The sequence below is a fragment of the Scyliorhinus torazame genome, chromosome 11 (assembly GCF_047496885.1).
Source record: "Scyliorhinus torazame isolate Kashiwa2021f chromosome 11, sScyTor2.1, whole genome shotgun sequence".
NCBI lineage: Eukaryota > Metazoa > Chordata > Chondrichthyes > Carcharhiniformes > Scyliorhinidae > Scyliorhinus > Scyliorhinus torazame.
In genome coordinates, this window is record NC_092717.1 from 17,812,695 (window position 1) to 17,829,668 (window position 16,974).

Sequence of the window (16,974 nt, forward strand, 5' to 3'; positions counted from 1 at the left end):
TGGAGCCGGTGTTCTGGGGCCGCGCGCGGAAGGAGGTAGGGGGGGGAGAGAGGCCGGCCCGCCGAACGGTGGGCCCCGATCACGGGCCAGACCCATCGGAGGCCACCCCAGTGAAGGAGCCCCCTTCCCTCTCCCACAAGCCGCCCCCCCCCCAGCGTTCCCGCGTGGCGCGTGGCGCGATTCGCGTGGTGCAATTGGGAATTGAACTGTGCTGCTGGCCTGCCTTGGTCTGCTTTGAAAGCCAGCTATTTAGCCCAGTGTGCTAAAGGCTTGGTGTGTTACACCTCCACTGCACTGAGCTTCAATGTCATGGGGACCCTCTGAATAATAATGTGCTCAATGGGATCGTTTGGTCTTTATAGGAACAATAAATATATTTGGAAGGTATTTTCTGGCAAAAATTTATTTTTGAAAGCTTTACCCCTGTATTTATCGCACTGATAATTCTACGAATATGGTCAAGCATCAGAAGACTGCTCATTTCCAGTTGGCGGGCGGGTCTCTACTGAATAAATGTTCAGATAAATTACTAAGAATTGTAAATTTAAAAAAATTATATTTTTGTGAATGAATGGTTGATAAGTCAACAATGTTCTCTCGCACTTTAAAACAGAAATTATAGTTTCTGTTTTGGACAATGTAAGTTCAGCAGCTACCCACACAAGAGCTCTCTGTTACCTCTTCAATCAAATGAGAAGCAGATCCTTGTTATTTGCAGCATGCTGATTGTGTGATGACATTCCCAGCACACTGCGAAGATGTCCTAAGAGTGATCCAGACAGTGTGAATTTAAACAAACCTTATTAATGAAATCAGCTTGTAAACGCTGAATAATTAAACGGGAGCCAAAACTGTAATAGCTGCGTTAACATCTCATTGACATACTGGGCGCGATTTAACCACAAAGTTTCTCAGTGTGGTAGCGAGCGGGAACTGCTGCGAGCTTCCCAACGCTTGGCCCGTCAATGCGCTAAAATGTTAATTGGTCCAATTAACGAGGCCCCATGGGCTTCTCGCCACTGATTCACAGAGGCAGCGCTCACCAGCCTCCCAGTAACAAGGGGGAAGCAGCACTTAAACCGCTTCTGCGCCGTCAACCGCACTCAGCTCACAGCCACGGTGGCAGACTACTCGAAGCGGTCGAGGCCAGACAGGATGCCTTCTTCCACTGAAGGTCTGGGAGGGTCAGCCACAGGGCAGCCAGTGGGAGGAAGTGTCAGCGGCAGTCAGCTCGGGGGGGGGGGTTGACACGAAGAGCCGGCAGCCAGTGTCGCAAGGAGGTCAACGACCTCCACCCGGCCACTCGGGTGAGTTTGCACTGGACCCCCCCCACCCCCGCAAAAGAATAAGCATGGCACTGCCCCCGCCCAGCACCGTTCTGTGCCCCAGCCCAGCCATAACACCATATGACATCGGAGCAGAATTAGGCCACTCGGCCTATCGAGTCTGCTCCGCCATTCAATCATGGCTGATATATTTCTCATCTCCATTCTCTTGCCTTCTCCCCATATCCCCGATCCCCTTATTAATCAGGAACATATCTATCTCTGTCTTAAAGACACTCAGTGATTTGGCCTCCACAGCCTTCTGCGGCAAAGAGTTCCACAGATTCACCACCCTCTGGCTGAAGAAATTCATCCTCATCTCTGTTTTAAAGGATCGTCCCTCTAGTCTGAGATGGTGTCCTCTGATTCTAGTTTCTCCGACAAGCCATGTCCAGCAGTGACGCCCAAACCGCTCCATTCCTCCCCCCTCCCCACCCCAAATGACCCATTTTTCCAAGCCCCCTCCCACAACTCCCAAGCCCCCCTCCCTCACCCCAGCGAGGAACCAAGCGGCGGCTAACCGACGAGAGAGGGTCCAGACAAGCGGCAGGGTGGCGGACACCAGAGCCCTATGAGGACTCACCCCCTATGAGGAACGGGCCCTGGAGGCTGCAGAGGTAGCCAAGAACAGAGAAGTGACCACCGTAGAGGTCGGCATACGGCCCAGAGGTGAGGATCCCCCGCTTCCCCGCCCAGATGACCTGTCAAAGTGAGTTGTTAGTACCATGCAGACTGACCCATCTCTCCCACCTACCACATGTCCATTCTCCTGCAGGACCTGCGGCTGACACCGCCGGCCCATCCAGGTTTGCAGAGGATACCCAGTTGGATGGGAGGGTGAATTGTGACGAGGATGCAGGGATCCTACAGCATGATCTGGACAGGTTGGGCGAGTGGGCAAATCAATGGCAGATGCAGTATAATTTGGATAAGTGTGAGGTTATTCACTTTGGAAACAAACACAAGAAGGCAAATTACTACCTGAATGGCTGTAAATTGGGAGAGGGGAGTGTGCAGCGGAACCTGTGTGTCCTTGTGCACCATCCGCTGAAGGTAAGCATGCAGGTGCAGCAGGAGATAAAGAAGGCTAATGATATGTTGGCCTTCATTGCGAGAGGTTTCGGGTACAGGAGCAGGGATGTGTTGCTGCAATTATACAGGAGCCTTGGTGAGGCCACACCTGGAATACTGTGTGCAGTTTTGGTCTCCTTTTCTGAGGAAGGATGTTCCCTCTCAAGGGAGCGCAGCGAAGGTTTCCCAGACTGATTCCTGGGATGGCGGGACTGACGTGTGAGGAGAGATTGACTAGGTTGGGATTGTTCTCGCTGGAGTTCAGAAGAATGAGGGGGGATCATACAGACTTATAAAATTCTAACAGGACTAGATAGGGTGGATGCAGGAAGGATATTCTCCATGGTGGGTGGGTCCAGAACCAGGGGTCACAGCCTGACATTTCTTCACCCAAAGAGTGGTGAGCCTGAGGAAGTAGTTGAAGCTAAGACATTGAATACATTCAAGAGGCGGCTAGATACGGCACTTGAGGTGAATGGGATTAAGGGTTATGGAGAGAAAGCAGAATTAGGCTATTGAATTGATGATCAACCACAATCGTGAAGAATGGCGGAGCAGGCTGGAAGGGCCGAATGGTCGCCTCCTGCTAATATCTTCTATGTTTCTACAACATTTCAGAGGAGAGCTCTGTTGATACCAACATTATCGCGGCACAGCCGTAATTCCCAACCTCCACCAGCGCAGAGACACACACTTTGGGGGTGACAGTAGTGATCAGGTTTCTGGGGTATATCCTGGTGAGCACCACACGGTTACTGATGCACATCAGGTGGAGGCAGGAATGCCCAGGCGAGACAGCAGTCGGAGGTCTGCTGGATCCCAGGACCCAGTCAGATGCTGAGCCTGTGGAAGAGGTTTACCCGGAGCTGATGTAGATTATAGGGTGCGGACGTGAGATTCGGGGGGGGGGGGGGGGGGGGTGAAGGTGGTATCAGCAACACTCCAACAGGTCTATAGCCATTTGGAAGAGCCCCAGAGGCTACGGGTGCAGGAGATGGTGCCGGCAATGCGTGCCACCAAGGCCAACACTGCTCGGGTGGCGACCGTGTTGGAGAGCTTGGTGCACGATGTCGGCACCATGAGTGGAGGTGTCCAAGGTAGGGCTCAGTCGGTGACGGCCATGGCTGAGTACCTCAACAGCATGTCCCAGTCACTGAGGGACATCACCCAGTGCTAGGTGGACCTTGAGGAGGCAGAGCATGTATCAGTCCTAGGTGGGCATAGTTGAGGTGCTGCAGAGCATGTCCCGTCGCTGGGGGACATGTCCCAGTCTCAGATGGGCATGGCTGGGTGTTCCAGAGCATGTCCAAGTCACTGAGGGGCACCGCCGAGGGTGACAGCACCATGCTGCAGACATTGGAGAGCCGCCAGGGCTGCCAGAGCCAGATGATGGAGGAGCAGCAGGGGCTTGATCCAGCTACCCCTCCGTCCCGAGGTGAACCCCAGGGCCCAATGGGCACCGACCGGGAGGAGGGGGCGCCATGTCAACCTGAAGCCATCCTACTGAGTGGCAATGGCAGCCACCAGCTCCCCAGAGTTCCACCCCCCTGACAATGGCGCGCCTCGCAGTCAGCACCTGGGTACATTGCGGCAGAGTGGGGCCTGTGCCACCGGCAAGTGCACCGGGGCCCTCTAGCCCCAGAGTCCCCAGAGGACACCCACCAGGGGCATCGAAGGCCATGGGACGTGGTAAGCAGCTGGCTGCCTCCACCTCAGATGTGCATCCTGGGGACACATCTAGACGTAGCGGTAGTGCAAGGAAGGCAAAGCACTTCGAGGATCACTGAGAGGGCACGGGGGATTTTCATAGATCATTATCATAGAATTTACAGAGCAGAAGGAGGCCATTCAGCCCATCGAGTCTGCACCGGCTCTTGGAAAGAGCACCCTACCCAAGGTCAACACCGCCACCCTATCCCCATAACCCAGTAATCCCACCCAACACTAAGGGCAATTTTGGACACTAAGGGCAATTTATCATGGCCAATCCACCTAACCCGCACATCTTTGGACGGTGGGAGGAAACCGGAGCACCCGGAGGAAACCCACGCACACACAGGGAGGATGTGCAGACTCCGCACAGACAGCGACCCAAGCCAGAATCGAACCTGGGACCCTGGAGCTGTGAAGCAATTGTGCTATCCACAAGGCTACCGTGCTGCCCGAGGCTTGGGGTAAGGGGGGGTTGCGTTGGGAGAGGGGAGTGTGGGGGAGCATCTGGGAAGGGTGGGGAGAGTGGGGCGGCACCACTGGGACAGTGGGGCAGTTGGGGACACTTCTGAAAATCATTAAAATCTGTTGACGTTGATCAATAAGTGCCTCTGGTACTTTATCCCACAACATGTGCCAAGCAGAAATCCCTGGTTTTCTCTCACCACCTACCTTGTTCAGCCCATTTGTAATTTTAAAGATCTCTATCCAGTCACCTGGCAGCCTTCTCTTTTCTAAATGAGCGAGCCCCAGCCTGTTCAAGCCTGCACCCAGGGTGAGGATTAGATTCCATCAGCTTCTGGAAAAGGGTCAAAGAGCTGATATGTCAACGCCACCTTCCCCTGTCCATCAATCTGCCCATGCTCCCGGACCTGTTGAAAGCATTTTCTGGCATTCTTCATCTTTTATTTTCAATTCCCAGCCCCCTGCGACATTTGTTGTCAGACCCTGTTTGTTCTGCTTTTCCTGCTCGTTTTTCAAAATAAATTTAAAGTACCCAGGCACAATTTAGCGTGGCCAATCCACCTACCCTGCACCTCTTTGGGTTGTGGGCGTGAGACCCACGCGGACACGGGGAGAGTGTGCAGACCACACACGGAGAGTGACCTGGGGCCAGGATCGAACTCGGGCCCTCGGCGCCGTGAGGCAGCAGAGCTAACCACTGTGCCACCCTGCCGCCCTCTCCCTCTCTTTTTTTCGAACTGGCTGCTTGCTAATTTAAGGCTCTGTGTCACAGAAGAAAGCACGCAGCAGAGTTACGCGATCGCGCAAAGTTGGAGATCTTTGGCGAACAGAAAAAGTGCCACAGACAACTAAGTTTAAACTTATGGTTTGTGAATACTGCGTGTGAAATGTGATATTCATTTACCATTACACAAAGTATCTGGATGTTAACCTAAGTGCTTTAGGTGTCTTGCTGATTGTTCGCCTTTATTCAGAGTAGCTGATTACAGTAGATATATTTGAATCCCGAAGCGAAAGAAAAATTACATCGGTTTAAAATTTTCCATATTTATTATATTGCTGTGACTGGCTGCAAAAGAAATTTCTTGTATTGCAATTTTCGCATGCATCAAGCAAAGGTTTACTTAATTAGAACCTCGAGGCAATGAAGAATTCTTTTTTACATTCTGTGGGTCTTAATATGCTAAATAATGCAAAGCTTCAACTCTTCAAGCATGAGACACACATCTGGTGGCTTAACATTTAAATTACAGAAAAAACACTTTGGTAGTAATTTTCCAGAAAGGGAAGAATAGAAGTTGTATTACAACTAAATTTAATTTCTTTTTAGATTTTTCATTTCCCCTAATTGCGAGTGTTTGACTGATTTTCTTTATATGTTTTATTCAGATCTTGGTGCAAATTATATTGAACTTCAATTTGAGTAGCTCCTCGCTGTTGTTGCAGTCGAGAAATTATTGTTATTGCGTTTTATTTAGCAAATTATTACAAGATATTTGGAGAGTAGGAGTTGAAATGAATTCAGGCAGCCATCGCTGCAGCTTTGGGTAATATCATTGAATCTTGGGCAAAATGAAGAAGAGGGTTTGGGTAGTCTTGGTAAGAAACTGGACTGACTGTGTGTTGTTTCTTTTTAAATGCTTGTGAAAAATAGAAATGTATTCTAGGAATGTGAAAATCGACAAATATGCCGACTCGATGGGTCGAATGACCTCCTTCTGCACTGTGGAGATTACATGGCTCCATGTAGAATTCAGTTTCTGGTCACCTAGACCTCAATGCGGGCGCAGTGGATTGGCATCCCTGCCTCGGAGCCAGAAACCTCAAATTCGAGTCCCACCCCAGGACCTTTTTTTAAAATTTAGAATACCCAATTCTTTGGAGGCACCGGCCCCTAGGAGCACCTCACCACCCAGATCTTGCCTGGGGATAGTCAACTACTATGGCCAATTCCTCCCAAATCTATCAACATTACTAGCACCATTACTTGTGCCATTAAAGAAGCACCAGAGATGGTGCTGGGGAACACCACCAGGAAGATGGTTTTAACCAAGTTAAACAGGTACTTGGAAAAAAAACACCTTATTGTCACAAGTCGGTTTACATTAACACTGCAATGAAGTTACTGTGAAAATCCCCTAGTCGCCACACTCGGGTGCCTGTTCGGGTACACAGAAGCTGTACGGGAAGTCTTCATGCATATTGTTACATTTTGACCCCTCTAAGAAGATAGTACTTAGATGTGATGCATCTCCATCTGGGGTTGTGTTATCCCATACAATGGACACGTCCGAGAGACCCCATTGGGTTCATATCAAGAACCCTAACCGACGTGGTAAGAGGATACCTCAAATAGAGAAAGAAGGCCTGGTTATTATTTACAATGTTGGGCGTGGTACTCATCAGCATTGAATATAACGTCTCCATTGGCCAGGAGCACAATTAGCCAATGCAGACGCTTTAAGTCACCTCCCGTTACCAGAAAGCACGCCACCCCCTCTAGTCCTGGAAGAGAATGGAATAATGGCCTTAAACTTTCTGGACTCCATACCTGTGATAGCACAGCAAGTTAAGTCCTGGACTAATAGAGACTTAGCAAAGGTTATGGATGGCGCTGTATAGATGGCGGAAACAGAAAACCTTGGAGGAAATTAAGCCTTATAGGCTCAGGGAAGATTAGCTTTGTTGTGAGGATGGTGTCATCCTTTGGGGATGAGAGTGATCATTTTGACATGTCCAAGTCGGGCGTGCCCAAGATGAAAATCCTAGCGAGAAGCTATATTTGGTGACCTGGCATCGACGTGGATAAGAAAGGATTCTGAAACAATGTCACCAATGCCAGATATACCATAAATTGCCAGCCGCAGCTCCCTTGCACCCCGGGAATGACCAGGTTGACCATGGGTGAGGGTTCACGTAGATTATGTTGTCTCATTCATTGCCGTTATGTTCCGTTTGCCAGTGAACGCCCATTCAAAATGGATGGAGGTATTTGAAATTGAAGTCAACAGCTTCATATGCCACAGCTGAGAAACTGCGCAAATGTTTCGCCAACCACTGCGTTCCAGAAGTACTTATCTTGAACAACGGAACGGCATTTACAAGTGTGGAGCTCCAGAAGCTCACGACGTGTGATGGAATAAAACATGTTCCGAATGCACCACATCACCTTTCATCCAGTGGTTTGACCGAAGGCGCAGTTCAGACGTTCAAGGCTGGTCTGAAGAAGAAACCACCTGTGTCACTAAGAACCAAGATAGCACGGTTCCTGATAGCCTACAGAACCACCCCACATACACCTGGCATAGCTCCAGCTGAGTTGCTGATGGGTCATCACTTGAGAACCAGGTTGAGCCTGGTAATTCCAAGTTTGGCTGGTCGGGGGGGAGGCGGGGGGTGGGGGGGGGTGGAGACAAGGCAGAGTTGTCAGGAAAGGAACCATGATTCAGCAGATGCGGAGAGAGCATTTGAGATAGACGATCCAGTTTTGTAAGAGTTTTGGAAGCGGACCAAGTTGGGCTCCGGGAGTTGTGGTGACTAAGACTGTCCAATGATGTGAAAATGCAGGACAGGTTTTTGAAGAAACACATAGATCATTTTCAGAGCAGTTGGGAGCCCTCCCAAGGGCCAGGGCTACTGCCTGATGCAATGGTTCCAGCAAGTTGTGTTGTTATTTGTCCAAGGAGTGAAGTTACTGATCAGCCAGAGGCAGGCCAAAGTGCTGCTCTGCATGCAACTGAGGAAACAGTGGAAAGCGATGTACTGCTACCAAGGAGAGTTCCAGTGAAGCAAGTCTTGTAGAAGCAATCTCTACGGCAGAACCTCAACCAGCTGAGCTACACCAATCCCAGAGAAAGAGAAAGTCCTGTGATAGACTGAGGACGAGATATACTGGTCACGCTGCACCGCAAAAGCAGCATGGCGTGGCCGGTAGATGCTGAGAGATCCCACTTCCGGGATGTACTCGGAGCGCAATTCCTCGTGAAACCTAACACGATCTTGCGAGATGTTACGATGTGAGTCCCACCCATTGTGGGCAGGATCACTTTCTGTCAAATCTGCATATTACAGTGAAAAAGCTAGTCTCACTCTAATATGCGTTCCTGGATGTAACTCCCTGGCCTTGTAGACCTCGTGCGAGCGCTGTTCAGTGCTGGTTTCCACAAACGGGTCCAGACAGAGCTGAGCTCATGGGGGTCTCCCAGGGAATCAGAAGCCCCCAGGTGCTTGCCCTCTGGCAGGGTGCCACCCTGGAACTGGGGGTGCCACTGGCACACTCTGGCAATGCCTTCATGGCACCCTGGCTAAGTGCGGCCTCAGCCACGTGTTCCTGGTTGAGGCCCCCGATCTACCCAGATGGGCGTTAGATAACGGGGTGTTTCTCAGTTCTCCGAGCAGCGGGAAACACATGGCTAATTGCGTGTTATGTATTACGGGCCAGGGTTTAGAGAACCCCAAAGTGTATCATAGAGTTCACCTGACCCACAACTTTTAATAGATTTTGGTTATGGGGAGCATAAGGCCCACTATAGAGGTGTGATGCCATAGAGATCTAAAGTACTTTTAAAACAAAACAATGTTTATTCTATGAATCCAGTGACCATTTTATAAACACACAGTAAACATCCTAGCAACTATCAACTCAAATACTCCTCCCAAAGAATACAGTACTCTATAAGTAACCCTTAATCTTTCCCGGCAAAATCCATAAGACAAATAGCCTCTTTAACACAGGCAGCAGATTTAAATTCTCTATTGAGAGCAGTTATCACTTTTAAATTAGCAAGTGATCTGAAGGCATTCTTTACATGCAGCGAGAGATCAAAATTACAACTTGTTTGGCTGGATGCAGCTCCAACTCTGAAAACGAAACTAAACGCACACTGTAGCTGCCAGCTCACAAATGAAAGTAAAAGCAAACAGGCAACCCAGCTCCACCCACACTCTGACATCACTGCAGCTATTTGATAAATACCCATTTCTTAAAGGTACATCCACTACAGCTATTTGATAAACACCCATTTCTTAAAGGTGCTCTCACGTGGCATATGGAACTCTGTCCCCGTTCGGGTATAACACGCCCTGAAAAACTATGTTAATAAATTGTTCATTATTGCTCATGCTTTGCAAGTTGTTTATGTTATCACATAACATAATAAAGGACTAAAATGGGAGGGATGTAAAACCCCAACCCCCCATGGGGGCGTGCATTGGAAAGTCATGTGACCTGATCAGCCAATGGGGAATGAATGCGGGGATCCCGGAGCAGAGTGTGGGCTTTGTCGCTAGTTGTGATCCTCATGCCGAGAATGAAGACGTCGATTATTGTGCTCTGCATATAGATCATTTGTTAATAAACCCTTCGTTGTTCATTGACCAACTGGACAATCATTGCATTTAGTACAGTCTGAAATAAAACATGGTGAGATTTCTTCACCTCCCCCTTTTTGTGTTGATTAACACACCACATTCCATGTCTGGGGATTACCTTTCCTCCATTGCTTTCAAAACACAAATATTTCATGTTTGCAAACATTGCGAAATAGCACCGAAGAAATCTGTGCCATGGCCCAATTTGTTTTATTTGCAATCATCTCAGAAATAAAAGTCAATGAAAATGCGATAGCATTTCATTGATACAGTGCTCCCCGCGTAATCATTCCGAGTCTTGGCTTTCACCCAGAGGACTTTGCAGCTGCTAAGCATGTTGCCCAACAGCAGGGGCAGATTTCCTCTGGTTGCTATTTCCAGTCATCAATGTTTTCGTGAAGAATCTGTCTCAACAATTCTGTTAGAATAACCGACAGAGGAAATCTTCCCAACTGTACTCACAGTGCTGCTGCACTCAGTGAGTAGAGAATGCTTACATTATCTTGCCTATTTAGCGGGCAATCTCGTCACGTCAGAAAATAAGGGAATGTCCTTCCATTCTTCTCCTTAAATCCATTCAAGATGGCGTCTCCCGGACGATTTGATTGTGTTGTTTTGAAAAATGTGGCATTGGCAGAGCAATACCTTTACCGGTGCCTTTACCGGTATTTTTTGCTCCTTTTTTGCAGCTCAGGATTCCTGTGGAACTAACACCGGCCACGAGGAAAGATTTGATGGGCTGGTCGCAGCGAACAGCGAGAGTGGAATGTTCTTCAGGGTGAGCATGTTCTCCTGGATACTCGATGCAGTGTCACTGCACATGTTTGCAACCGTTAGCTACATTTTGTCAAAATACGTCTTACACCTAAAGGCATTTACTATCTTCCGGGGTAAATAAGATGTTTCTGACGAGTCAAAACCAATGACAGTCTGTGAAATTGACAATGCCAGCCAATCCCTTATTGTTGAGAACACCTTCTCAGTCTCAAGAAAAGGCCACTGAAATCAATCAAAGTCGGTCATTAACCTGCCAGCCTTTCAAATGAATCCACGGGTCCATTCTTCATAGAATCACAGAATTTACAGTGCAGAAGGAGACTATTTGGCCCATCGAATCTGCACCAGCCCTTGGAAAGAGCACCCTACTTAAGCCCACGCCTCCACCCTATCCCCATAACCCCACCTAATGTTTTGGACTCTAAGGGGCAATTTAGCATGGCCAATCCACCTAACCTGCACATCTTTGGACAAAACCCACCCTTCCCGCCAGCAGGTTCCTCTTTAAGTTTCCCAATTTGGTTTTGCTGATTCCATTGGACCTCAACGGGCTAGCATAACCTGGGAGCTGAGCAGGGAATAGCAAAGGTTTCCCCACCAGGCCAAATCTGCCAGGAAGAGAAGCAAGTTCTAAAATAAAATTGTAGGGCAGGAGGATAAGCAACATCTTTGCTCCTTACAAAGAGACCATGCGCCTTCCTTGCCCAGGGATTCCCTTCCTTGTGCCCTACGATGGGCTGAGCTTGCACCGGGAACCATTCACGAGGCCTCCTAATGTTGCTCAAACTACTGTTCCTGGTTGTCATCCAAGCAGTGATTCCTGCTGGGTTCAGTAGGGAGCCTGATATTTAAAAAGATATTTCTTCATTCATTCACAGGATGTGGATGTTGCTGGGAGGACCAGTATTTACTGCACATCCCTAATTTCCCTTGAGAAGGTGATGGTGAGCTGCCTTCTTGAACCACTGCAATCCAAATGGTGTAGGTACATCCACTGTGCTGTCAGGAAGGGAGTTCCAGGGTTTTTAACCAAGAGACGGTAAAGGAACGGCACTGTAGTTCCAAGTCAGGATGCTGTGTGGCGAGGAGAGGAACCTTCAGGTGGTGGTGTTCATGGAATCCCAACAGTGTAGAAGGAGGCCGTTTGGCCCATCCAGTCTGGACCGACCCTCTGAAAGAGTACCCGAACCGGGCACTCTTTCAGAGGGTCGGTCCAGACTGGATCGGCCGAATGGCCTCTGCCTTATCCATGTAACCCCACCTAATTTACACATCGTTGGACACTAAGGGGCAATTTAACATGACCAATCCACCTCACCTGCACATCTTTGGACTTTAGGAGGAAATCAGAACACCCAGAGGAAACCCACGCAGTCACCCAAGGTCGGAATCAAACCAGAGTCCCTGAGCAGTGCTAACCACTGTGGCACCGTGCCATTCCTTTAAGTTCCCAAGTATACGCTGCCCATATACTTCTTGGTGGTAAAGGTCGTGGTTTTGGAAGGCGCTGTTGAAGGTCGTCAGTTACTCCAGTGCATCTTGTAGATGGTACATCCTGCTACTAGGTAATGGAGGGAACAAATTTTTAAAGTGGTGAATGGGGTGCCAATCAAGCAAGGGACTTTGTCCTGAATTCTGTTGAGCTTCTTGAGTGTTGTTGAAACTACACTCATCCAGGTAAGTGGAGAGTATTCCATCCCACTCCTTACATGTGCCATTTCTAACATGTGCCTTGTAGATCATAGAATCTACAGTGCAGAAGGCAGCCACTCGGCCCATTGAGTCTGCACCGGCCCCTACAAAGAGCACCCTACTGAAGCCCACGTATCCACCCTATCCCCGCAACCCAGCAACCCCCACTTAACATTTCTTGGACACTAAGGGCAATTTAGCATGGCCAATCCACCTAACCCGCACATCTTTGGGAGGAAACCGGAGCATCCGGAAGAAACCCACGCAGACACGGGGAGAACGTGCAGACTCCGCACAGACAGTGACCCAGCCGGAATCGAACCTGGGACCCTGGAGCTGTGAAGCAACTGTGCTAACCACTGTGCTGCCATGCTGCCCTTGGGCAGTCTTTGGGGAGTCAGGAGGTGAGTGACCCGTTGCAGAATTTCCAGCCTTTGACCTTGTGGTGATATGCATCACTGTAGATACACAAGGGGTTAATGTAAATACACTACAACTAAATAAACACTAGAGGGAGCACCAGAGACATCATGACACACAGACATTCAACCAATAGGTCAGTAAGATAGGACACGACCAATGGGCAGTCAAGACACACCCAGAGGTGACACTACCACAAGGGGGCTACCCATATAAAAGGACTGGGCACACATGCTCTTTCTCGTTCCATAGGCGACACTCAGAGACACAGGGGCAGATCAGGGAAGCATCACACCCACCGCATGGATTAGAGCAGACTAGTTAGGTAGATCGAGTTATTATAGTAAGATTAGCAGGAGAGTCGAACCCAAGTAGGAGAATTGTTAACTGTTCAATAAATGTGTTAAATCTATCTCCAAGTCTGAACCTTCCTTTGTCAGAGTATACATCAAGGAAGCAGCTTATGCTACATGAAGAAACATAACACAACAGACCTGTTCTTGTAGCTACTGTATTTACATGGTCAGTCCAGTTCAGTGCCTGGTCAATGTCGTGATATTCAGGTAAACATCATAGCACATACATACATACATACTGATGGACAGATCAACGGACCAATCTACACACACAACACGACAGCCAATCACAGGCAAGAGCATACACAGTACAAAACAGGGAACACGACAGTTCCTGGGGACTCGAGCAGGAGACGGCTCAGGGCACAGAGCTCATTACAAGCCACTCAGACATCCACCATGTGCTGAGTGCCACTACAAGATAGAATTAGGAATAGGTCCACAGAATCAAGGGTCATGATCGCACCTCAGTAAACAGTTTACCACTGTAAATAGATGTTTGAAATAAAACCGCGTTGTACCATTCGCAACCGCGTTGGTTCGTCTGTGTAGCAGAGTACCCAACACTTCAGTCAATGGTAAACCCCAGGATATTGATAGTAGGTTGATTCAGCGATGGTAATGCCATTCAGTATTAAAGGGAAATGGTTAGACAGTTTCTTGTTGGAAGTTGGTCATTGCCTGGCGAGAATGTTACTTTCAAATGTAAATGAGGGCCTCAACGCCTCAGCATATGAGCTTGTTGCTTCTACTGCACCCCCCGCCCTTCCCTTCCCTTCCCAACACTGATCACACCTGAGTTAAAATTGAGGCTTTACTGCTTAATCTAATGTATTTTATTCTTTTTATTTCGATTCAAATTTCACTTTGGCTGAGCAGTCATAAATACAAGAATTACCTTTTAATGCATCCCACAATAGACTCTAAATTAGGAAATAGTCCTGTTTCTGGTCGCGACCCTGACATGCACCCAACCTACCAATCGCAGGCAACCCCGATTTGCCCTTGTCAGGGTCAATATTGGAAGTCCGGTTGACTTCAAATCGATCAACAGTTCGATTTGGGAATGCTGACTGAAGGAATACTGACTTCCCTTCCCGATTCCCGAATGCAAACTTGCATCCTATAAAACTCTGCACTGCGAGCCTTGCATAATTAGTCCTTTTTGTGAAACGAAACGTGCAGCTTGTAACTGGTTGAGTCCTGGAGGCCAGGAGAGAGTTGTTGGTATTACTGCTGCTTCGATGGCGGTGAAATCGGAGTTCAGAACACCAAAATCTGTTGGAGTTCGCAGCTCGGGAAATGTGCAAATTAATCGGAACATTCATTCAAACTTCCTAGTCTAGGAATGACTGCTGGCAATATGAGCAGATGAATGTTTAACTTGCTCATATAATGCTCCTCGGGTTCTTGTTTAAGCACTGGTATTAACCCATTTTGTTCACCTTTGACTTCCCCGTTACCCACTCACTGTGCCTATCATTCACTTGGTATTTCAATATAATCCCTCTTTTGATCTATATACCCTGACTTTGAAATTGCCATTGTCTCTCAGCCATTTTCCATGCCTTCCCCATGTATTTCTTCCTTCTGCCCCATCTCCCCCTCTACTTTTACTGACCTTTCCCATGAACAGCAGCGGTCAAACCTTAAATTCACGTCTCCCACTTATGTTTGATGCTGAATTGATCCGTGGTCTCTGGCTGGGCAGTCGCGAGAGGTGTGCGTCAGGGCGATCAGGCACAGGGACCCTCACGGATATCTGGGTGGCCAGAGACCAAGTTGGGAGGGATGGGGATGACCCAGGGACTGGGATTACTGAGCGAGTGCTGGGCCGAGAAGATACTGCCTGTGCCTGGTAATCGCGCAATAATTCTCTCCAGGGCCAAATAGGAGAAAGAAAGGTACAAATGCTGAAAATCTGCAGCTTTATAGAATTTACAGTGCAGAAGGAGGCCATTCGGCCCATCGAGTCTGCACCGGCTCTTGGAAAGAGCATCCTACCCAAGCAAGCCCCCCCATCCCCATAACCCACCCGACACTAAGGGCAATTTAGCATGGTCAATCCACCTAACCTGCACATTTTTGGACTGTGGGAGGAAACCGGAGCACCCGGAGGAAATCCACGCACACACGGGGAGAACGTGCAGACTCCGCACAGACAGTGACCCAAGCCGGGAATTGAACCTGGGACCCTGGCGCTGTGAAGCAATTGTGCTAACCACTATGCTACTGTGCTGCCCTTAAGGGTAAGGTGGTCAGCCGTCATTCCCTGAGGGAAAGGCACAGGTTAATATTTCAGCTAGTTTTCAGTACAGTCCCTTGGGTTGTACCACAGGACAGGGAAATCTTTGGGACATGACAGTCAGTGAAGAGCAAAATAATTGACATGATGATGCAATAATTTGGGCAGGGTAGGACAATCAATTAATCTGTCCTACTCTTTACTTTATGCTTTTCAGTCCGTCTGTCAGTATCTAACATGTTAAAAATATTAGATCGACACGCACTTTGTTGGTTTTTCCATTATGAATTCTTATATCCACCACCTAATGAAAACTGCCTTATAAACATGTGCTCCTATGGAAAGTTGTGATGCAATAATAACAAACCTATACTGTAACTTCCCCCGAAAGAAGCAGCAAGTGATACACTTGATAGGACAGCACGGTAGCATTGTGGATAGCACAATTGCTTCACAGCTCCAGGGTCCCAGGTTCGATTCCCGGCTTGGGTCACTGTCTGTGCGGAGTCTGCACATCCTCCCCGTGTGTGCGTGGGTTTCCTCCGGGTGCTCCGGTTTCCTCCCACAGTCCAAAGATGTGCAGGTTAGGTGGATTGGCCATGATAAATTGCCCTTAGTGTCCAAAATTGCCCTTAGTGTTGCGTGGGTTACTGGGTTATGGGGATAGGGTGGAGGTGTGGACCTTGGGTAGGCTGCTCTTTCCAAGAGCCGGTGCAGACTCGATGGGCCAAATGGCCTCCTTCTGCACTGTAAATTCTATGAAATCTATGTTCATAACTTGATAGTTACAAGCTTGATAGTCACCATGTTCACTCTAAGTAATCAACTATTGTCTTAAAAACCCTGGATCTCTGGTCAATCCTTCCAAGCAGTGATTGTCGCATCTTTACAATCCTACAGGCAGCAGTGACCGATTTTTAAACGGATTTCACTTGTTGAAACTCATTGCTTTGACTAAACATTCTGACTGCCAGAAAAAGGCATTCAAGATTTATTTTTTCCCCCCGAGCTGGATCTTCAAAATGAAGTTTGAAAGACAAGCCAAAATGACCTACTCCACGACAATACAAAAACATGTACCAGTTGAATTTTTAATGCCAAACCTCCTGATACTTGGTCATGAAGTTAATATTTTCGTCCAGAGCTGGGCACCTGTGATCTGACTTTAGAATATGCATCCATAACATTTTTTGTGTGCCAGCTCAGCTAAGATGTGATGGCACAGTCAATTGGTTAGCACTGTTGCTTCACAGCGCCAGGGTCCCAGGTTCAATTCCCGCTTGGGTCACAGTCTGTGCGGATTCTGCACGTCTCCCCGTGTCTGCGTGGGTTTCCTCCGGGTGCTCCGGTTTCCTCCCAAAGTCCCAAAAGTTGTGCTGTTAGGTGAATTGGACATTCTGAATTCTCCCTCAGTGTACCTGAACAGGCGCCGGAATGTGGCGACCAGGGGATTTTCAGAGTAACTTCATTGCAGTGTTAATGTAAGCCTACTTGTGACAATAATGAAGATTATTATTATTATTTAGCTCTTAGTGCTCAGTTG

At 48.3% G+C, this 16,974-nt stretch overlaps 1 protein-coding gene across 1 annotated transcript in view; it reads left to right on the top strand.

Moving 5' to 3' along the window:
- ofcc1 (orofacial cleft 1 candidate 1) overlaps window positions 1-16,974 on the top strand; it is a 210,887-nt gene that overhangs the window by 18,728 nt on the left and 175,185 nt on the right. The window contains exon 5 of the mRNA XM_072468662.1: window positions 10,631-10,719. Coding sequence (XP_072324763.1) covers window positions 10,631-10,719 — 89 coding nt within the window. The remainder of the gene's footprint in view (window positions 1-10,630; window positions 10,720-16,974) is intronic.